Source organism: Crocodylus porosus, unplaced genomic scaffold, assembly GCF_001723895.1.
Source record: "Crocodylus porosus isolate Cpor-Errol unplaced genomic scaffold, CroPor_comp1, whole genome shotgun sequence".
In the NCBI taxonomy this organism is placed as follows: Eukaryota; Metazoa; Chordata; order Crocodylia; family Crocodylidae; genus Crocodylus; species Crocodylus porosus.
In genome coordinates, this window is record NW_017728886.1 from 11,851,025 (window position 1) to 11,859,861 (window position 8,837).

An 8,837-nucleotide genomic window follows, 5' to 3' on the forward strand; every position below is an offset into this window, starting at 1 on the left:
CCTGTGCCCACACCCCCCTACCCCACACATTGTGGGGGCTGGGAGTGAGGGGCACCAGCAGGGCCAGGGGGCTGTTTTTCTGCTTAAACCATTTACTGGGTCAGGACTGATCATCAAGGATTACAGATGGGTTCTGATACAAAAAAGGATCAGAACAACTGCTATATAAACTAACGTGCTGAGACCACTATGTTCATAGAGACTAATATGGTCTCATTGCTTCTCTCCCCTGCACCCACCCTGCAACACTGTGTGCATTTGACCTTCTGTTGTGCCTTCTCTTAGGCTTTGCTTGGAAACTCTTTTGGACAGAATAAATCTTCTTGGTTTACATTTGTTCGCACTTTACACAACAGAGTTTTAGATGAGGATCCCACGTACTACAAAAATACAAAAAATAGAAAAAATATTTTGGCGAGCTTCTAAAATATATTACTGCGTGTAATATATAAACCTGCTCAACTTGAGGACCCATCTTTATTCCAAAAATGTCAAGAGGCCACTGACAATACTCTAGGACATCTCTGCATTGATCTTTGCTGGGCATTGCTCAGGAAACTCAGTGGGAATATGAAACACCCACAAATCCTCTGCAAGGTTCCCAATGGGTGTAGTGCTGGACTCCCCTCTGAGCTGCTCTGAGTGCTGAGTGCAGAGGGATATATTGGGTACAAGCCTATTGTGTTCCAGGTATAACCAGTTGCCATTTAATGCCCAAAAAATGTTGATCAAGTACCATGATAAGAAATTATGCAATGAACCCAACATGCCAGCTGTGCCCCCTCACCCACACAGACCACATCATCACCAAACCATACAACACGGATTATAAGATCCACGGCTCATACACCTGCTCCTCTACCAACATCAAATATGCCATCACCTCCCTACAGTGCCCCTCTGCCATCTACATCAAACAGACAGGGAGATCCTCCCTGTGTGAAAGAATGTATTGAACACCAATCTGACATCAATTAAAAAAAAAAAAAGATAAGCCTGTGAAAGAATACTTTAACCTCCCGGGACAGCCCATCTCTGATCTCAGACTGGCTGTTCTTAAACACCAAAACTTTAAAAACCAAACTGAACATGAGACTGCAGAACAAGAAATCATCCATGGATTGCATTGTGTTGAGCGTGGTCTAAAGACAGACTCTGGATTCTTATCCCATTACTTGGATTAGCTTTCTTAACCCCTATGACCCTATGGGTTTACTGTTTCTTTTTTCTCTTCAATCCACCTCTGCTTCTCAGAAAGTACCCCTTCTCTTTTTCTTCCCTCTTCCCTATCCTTTACATTTAAATCACTCTTTCTGTTTGAACACCTGCTCTCTGCAAGTCTTTTCATAATGTCTGACTTAAGTGAAGTGTTGCTTACAAAAACTTATATACCTCTGAATTAGTCTATAAGGTGCAACTGTAAGGTGCTCTACCTTCTGCCCGACTTCAGACAAACATAGCTATGAACTCTTTGCTCATAATAAGGTAGACCAACTAAGATTTGCTCCTAGGCAGTTCTAACATATATACATACGGCTGTAGTCAGGCTACAGCATCAGAGAATGAACAAGCTGTTTGTTCTTCACTTCTGACCCACTCCTTCCTCCTTCTTCTTTCCCCTGAGCAGCAGACAGGCAGCAGGAGAGAAGAGAAGCTGTTCAGAGCAGTGCTTCTGACTCAGAGCTCAGCCACTCTGGGGGCTGCTCGTGAGGCTCTGCTCCTAGTGCCAGCCCCAAAGCAACAAGGGTAATTAAAACATTTCCGATTAAAAATAGCAGGACATGGTTAAAAAACAAAACAAACAATTTTTCAATTCATAACCAAAACACACCTCCTTTTCCTAATTCAGTCTCCCTCTCAAGGCTCTAAATCTAACCCCTAGAGTAATGAAAGCACCCTGGACTGCATGTTGAACACCACCATGTTTACTACTACTCTTAATCGTCTCTTGTGCACGTAAGGTAGGACAGGGAAGCAAAACTCAGGAACTCGGTGCCCTCAAGATAGCACCCCAGAATTCTGGAAGAACTGGCACATGAAATCACAAGTTGGGTAACAACCATATTAAACAAATTGATCAGGATGGGATGTTACCACATGTCTGGAAAATAGCAAAACTTAAAAAATAATGTTCTCGGCAACCAGAAGTCCATTGGTCCAATGTCAACAGTGTGCAAGGATTCAAGTTTTGAAGGAAAGAATAGTTCAAAGTAATAAAGGTAAATGCAAAATAAGGCAGCAAGGTTTTAGTAAAAACAGACTGGGAGAGACTGACCCAACAGTTTCTTTGACAAGAAAATTGATTTTCCAGGCAGGGAAAGTGCACTAGTTTTCAGCTATCTAAACTTCAGTAAAGCACGTGATGCCTTGCCACATGTGAGGTTTTAGCAAAGCTTTCAGTAATTGTGAAATGGGCAAGGAACTGACTAAGAGAGATAAGGCAATGGGTGGTGCTAAATGTGGAAGTACCAGGCCAGAGAGAGGTTACTAGTGGAGCTCCTGAAGGATCAGTCTTGGTTAATATTTTCATTAATGTACTTGGCACAGAAGTGTGCCAAATGACAGAGCTAGGATGCACCATCAATACAGAGGAGGACAGAGATATCATACAGAAGGAGCTGAGCAACCTGGGGGACTGGACTAACAGGAATTGGACGAAACTGAAAAGCACAAAATGAAAGATCATATACTTGGAGACCATATGCTATAACCTATAATAAAATGATGCTATAATCTGGGAGTTCATCAACTAGAGACAACTGAAGACAAAAACAGCCTGGGCATACCAGCTGATCATAGGATATCAGCAATGTTGTGCAACTGGCAAAAGGGGCAAACAGGATCCTGGGAAATACTGACCACGGCATTTTCTGCAGAGCTAGGGAAGGATTAATATCATCTTACAAAGCAATGGCAACATCTCATCTAGAATACGATGTGCAATTTTGATCACTCATGTTTAAGAGAGACGAATGCGAACAGGAACAGGCAGGACAGATCTCCAGACGGGTTACTAGGCTCACCAGGGAAATACAGATCCTATCACGCTGAAGGAGATTTGAGGAACTTGGCTCCTGCAATCTACCAAAAGGAAGGTTACGAAGGTGTATGGCTGCTGCCTATAAATAATATCAGGGTGGGAAAAGAGCTATCTAAGCTAAGGGACAATGATGGCACAAAGTTGGGTATAAACTGCTCATAAATAAATTTAGATTAGTTATTACATGGTTCTTAGCAAGTTGCTGAAGCAACCTTCTGACTGAAGAAGTGAAAGATAAAAACCTAGCTACTTTTAAGACAAAGCTTCAGCACTTTATAAAAGGGATTATCTGACATAGGGCCCATGATAACAGGGGTATGGGACTCGATGACTGAGGAGACTGCTTCCAGACCCTAAATGGGTAAGGAACTGTCTCTACACCAGCACATGCCTCTGAGAGAAAAGAAATGCCTTCTTATATATTTTATAACCATGCACCGTAAAATTTCTGTACACAAAGTCACAAAATTAAGGTCTAATTTCTTGTAGTCCATTGTTGTAGGACACTATATTAACTAGAAAAATGATTCCCAGTTTAGATTAGTGGCCAACTTGGGCTCAATATAGTGGGGGAAGGGCAAGGGGAATGATGCAGGGCTGACTGAAAGAGGAGAAAGTGGGTAGAGGAGTCAGGAAGGGAGTGGAAATGAAAAAAAGCAAGAAAAGCTCAGCACATCATACTGATTTCCAAACCCAATGATTTGTGACAGATTTAAAGCAAACTCCTGTCCAAAACTGGCTATTCCTCAATCTTTGACGTTTGAACATCTTAATTGTGTGATGGAATTCTATGAAGGTGGGGGGAGGACGGGTATTTTATGGCAGAGGCTTTTTTTTTAATTTTTTTTTATGGGAACTCTATCTGTGCTGAAAATTATTACCAGAGTCAGAACGTGGCAGACAGAATGCCTGGAAGTAGCTAAAATATGCACAGTAACTGCAACCTATTACACAAAATGCCCACCTCCTGTTTAAAAAAAGACCACAGCTATACATGATTTGGAGATTTGCCTTATGCCAGCTCCTGGCTCCCACAGAAACCTTCATCTCTTCTTCCGATACTCCAGTTGCTCTCTTATATCTGTCTCTCTCACCCAAAAGCCTCACACTGGCTCTGACAGTAAATGATGCTGAGCTTTTCTTGCTTTTTTTCATTTCCACTCCCTTCCTGACTCCTCTACCCACTTTCTCCTCTTTCAGTCAGCCCTGCATCATTCCCCTTGCCCTTCCCCCACTATATTGCTTTATATCCACCCCAACCCCTCTGATTTTTATTCCTGGCTCATTCACTCCCTCCCTCCCCTTGCATTCATCCTTAGTAACTTCTTCGACTTAGTAACTGCTAAGTTACTAACATTTTTAGCCACGTGTTTGCTCACCTTCACCCCTGCATTTTGCCGGCTGCCTTGGTTCAATTCTGCCACTCACGCAAAACATTTGCTTGACTATCAAGCACTGCTCTGATTTCTCCACCGAGTATCCTCACTCCAATTATTACTTGCCCTTTTCAGCACCACCCATTAGCCTTTGCTGTACCACTCAGTCTTCCCTTGCCTTTCAGCATATTGGTACTGATGATTTTTAGACTTACTCTAAGATTTTCTTCCCTTTCTTCTACAGATACTAGCTTTGATGTTCTCCAGGCTACATTTCCTTCCACACCTGACTCACTGAAAGGTCCTTCCTTGCAACACCAGCCCTGACTCACTTTGGCATTTGCTTCCTCTGCTCCTGTTCTTGTGCTGTGGTCCACCACTGGTGAAAATCCTGAGAACAAACTGACTCTTCCCATTACAGATTCATTTTCTCCTTTCTCAGTTTTGCCATCTTCCTACCTACACAATGCTACTTCTCCAACTTAGCTGGGTCACACACCTGCAAGTTCAGCTCCTGCTCTGCTACCTTCGACTCAACCTCCTCTCTTTCTTGCAAGAGAACATTCACAAAATATAACGCTACCTTCTCCCTTCCCATCACTCACCTTCCAACGTCTCATCCTACAGTTCTTTCCTCCCATTACAGACATAGACATTTATCATTAACGTTCCAATTTTTGCACATGCCCAGTGACCACCTATCCCAACTCTTGACATCCATCACACCCAAATCTTACTACTTTCTTTCTCTCACCTCTGGCTCTTTCCAATCGTGGCATGAAAACACGCATGTTTGGCCCCATTGATCAGTCCAGTAAAAACTGGAAGAACTCTAAACTCCATCCCAGCCCTCCACTGTCCGAGTTCCTAAAATGCCGCCTTCTTTTCTAGCAAAGTTCAGTCCCATTATTCCATCCTTGTTCGCATATTCCCAGACCTGTCAGACACTTTAGTGAAAGTTGGCCATGTTCTTCCTCTTGAAATCCTGCCCAAATCTTAGCTTTCTTACTCTGTCCCCTCCTGCTTCTGCTCCTACGATCACTCTTTCAGCACAGCCTTGTGGGGGGGGGGGGGGGACTTCTCATTCCATCCCCAACCTCTGTGAACTTATTACATTTTTAAACAAGCATCTTCATGCTTTTCCCCTTGTTGTCCTTTATGCTTGAGAGAAACTCCCTGCAAACATCAGACAAGCTCCCATTATCCTCCTTGGCCACGAAGCCTACAAAAAACAAACAAAAAAACATCCCAACACCAATTTAAAAAAAAAAAAGCTTTGAAAAGTTAAGCCGTTTGTGCACTGAGCCTGCTGACCAGTTTTGTCTCATTGTTACTGTGTACTCCCATGCCAAACTCTATCCATATGGTCACCTTAATCATGATTAGTTTGTAAGCTCTTTGAGACAGAGCCTGTCTTTTTCCCCTCGTGCTTGTATAGTGTTTATCACATGAGCATCCTCATCCAGGTTCCTACATCCTATGTTATTAATAGGTTATTAAGTCTGTGTATACACACACATCTGTGGGGCAGAGCTGTACTGCTACCCAGTGCGTCCACAGGTGGCAGACAGTGCAATAACCTTCAGGGAAGGTTAGCCGTGAAATACGCAGGAGTAACTCTGACAAATAAGCATTCACGGACCAAGCAGCAACAGCTCCATCAGGATGCGGTGAGGACAGCAGATGGCAATGATTTCCCTCCTGAAAAGTCACATATATCCTTTGACGGTGCTGTGACATGGCAAGTACAGATCACCACTATAAAAACCCTATCCAGCCCCCAGCCAAGTCCTCAGTGGTGGAGCAGGCAGAAGAAGATATTAGAGTATCAACGGCTGTGAAGGTGGATGAAGGATGCAGTAGAACAAGATCCCCAGTTGTCTTGGTCTCCTTGCCACTGGATCAGGGTCCCATACTGTCAAGAGCCGTGTGGAAGCTCATGTGCAGCAGCTTCTCCATGATAAAAGAAGCCATGCACACACATCCTCCATGAAAAAAACATTCCTCAAGCCCTTTGGTGACCAGCTAATGGTGGCGGGAGTAGGATTGTGATGTCTGGAAGCTCCTAATCATGAGCTGGCACAAAGGCAGCAGTTACAAGAAGACTGTCTAGACCTTGGACAAGATGGTTGAGAAAGGTGTAACTGCAACTGAGCAGCCCCCTTCAGGATCCGCTCTGCTTACCCCATGTGGAGAGGGGGCTAGAAAAGGTGCCCTAAACATAGCCTAATACAGTATTCTGCATTTCGTCCTGACTGGATAATCCCATCCAGTGGGATCACCTTTACTACAGTTGAAAATACCAGCAAAGACGCACCATCATTTTTGGGACCTGGAACATCAGGACCCTCGTGACATGTCCAAGCTGCAGTAGAGCCTGTTGATCCCTGAGAGGCTCATCAGTCATTTTTGAACACACAGATAAGACAATCAGGGAAGACAATCATCCTTGACTGCAAGGGACTGCCAAAGGATATATGCATATACACACAAAAAAGTCATGCAGTCTTTTTTCACATGAAGTATGCATGTGTGTATGCATGTCTATGTACACAAAACTGTATCCCTTTTTCTTCACTTTCCTTTATTACAGATGTCTCCATTCAATATATTAGAGAATTTTTCAAACTATTTTTAATTTTTCTTTTACACATTTTTTCTTGGCCTCCTCTCCTATGCCTAGAAGTAAAATATCTTTCAGAACTATTAGAGCCAAGCCAGTATTTTTCATTCTAGTTTATTCCTTTACAAATGCCCTTAAGCCCACTGAAAACTTTTATAGCTAATATAAGCTTAGAATATAAATATTTAAAAAAAAGAGAAATGTAAAATGCTACAAATGGGGAATAGTCAAAAAAGGAAAAAAAACCCTCTGTTCTTATAAAAAACTGGTATCCAATTTTGCATGTTCTTTCACACTAGGCTTTTGTGTCATTCCAAAAGATAGATTAAAATGTTTCTTTTCAGTCAGGTAGGCAGCAGTTCTGCTCTGTCATCAAGCCAAGGAAATGTCACTGAGAGGAGTCTGCCTTCTTATGAGGCATTCACTGTTACCAAATAGTTTGCTTTTTAAATTAGAAGACTATAAAACAAAACATTTATCCCAGTATCTAAGCAAGCAATAGAACTTGCAATCTATGTTACCATTGCTACTAACGAAGTGCTTTTAAAAAAGCAAGACAACTGTGCACTCCATTACCATATTCATTTCTATCATTTATTATATAAAGTGGTGTGGCTAGAATTTTAATAAAGAGGGCATATCTTAATTTGACTTTTTTGTTGTTGTTTTGACTGCCAACCCCTTTCCAGAGTCTAGTACCCACAGAATTGATTCTCCTAACCAAACCCAACCCAAGTTGTACCTTACTTCACAAACTGCCCCACTGAAAACAATGGAAGAGTAGATTTCTATAGGAGTACTTACACAGTAAAGCACTATTATGAACGTAAGCACAGGTGTCAAATAGGGCTCTATGGGTTGATATTTATGGTAGCAATATTGTTACATGAAGACTTTTTTTCCCCCTTCAGGAGTCAGAGACACGTTCAATTCTTTCTACTTACTTCTGTGCTCCCTGAGACAACAGCTTTGTCCACGTTCACCAATAGCTGCTCTTCAGTCTGGCATACTCCCAATGACCACTCCGCACAGCGGTGATGAGCCCAGCAGTGACCTGATACATTATGAAAGAAATGAACAGTTTTATAACTCTGCCGAGCATTGCTTGGGCTTCAAAAGAGAAGCATTAGAAGTAAAACCTACAGAGCATACAGGACCTGATCCTACAAATGCTACTGACTATAGATCTTAACTTCTGTAGTAACTGCTTATAGGATTAAGCCAAGAGTCTTTTATCGCTATGGCAAGAATAGAAAATAAATTTCTCTAGTAACAATGTTAAAACACGCTGCATTTTTTTATTTACATGTAAAGGCTGAAAAACTAATATGGATTAATACATTTTATACCCTTCAGCATAAAGCTTCTGGATATCAGAACATGCATACATGTTGGTTGCACAAACACACACTGTAAACCTTTATAAAATGAACCTGATTTTGCCTTCCACTGCTTGTCTATTTATCTGTTTTATGAACTCATGGGGGGATAGACACTATGCCATCAGATCTGTGTGGAAAGCACCCAACACACACTGTGGATACCATCTCAAGAAAGTAATTTTTTAAAAGCTCAAAATATAGTGTGTAGAGGTGCACTGATACATTCATCCATATCATATTAAACACTGATAAAAGGAAAATTGGCATTAATTGGCAAATCAGCATTTTTGGCTGATGTGGTTGATAACATCACCAATAAATGGAGTGTGCATGCGCAGCTGCAGCATGCCTGTGACCAGCCCAGCAGCTTGGAGAGCAGTGTCCAGCTGGTAAGTCTGTTGCAGGGGAAGGGGTGG

The 8,837-nt window shown here is 42.1% G+C and overlaps 1 protein-coding gene across 2 annotated transcripts in view; it reads right to left on the minus strand.

The window, feature by feature from the left end:
• Positions 1 to 8,837, minus strand: part of KMT2C (lysine methyltransferase 2C) — a 287,322-nt gene that overhangs the window by 183,797 nt on the left and 94,688 nt on the right. For both annotated transcript variants that reach the window (XM_019530420.1, XM_019530412.1), the window contains exon 6: positions 7,984 to 8,093. In XM_019530420.1, coding sequence (XP_019385965.1) covers positions 7,984 to 8,093 — 110 coding nt within the window. The remainder of the gene's footprint in view (positions 1 to 7,983; positions 8,094 to 8,837) is intronic.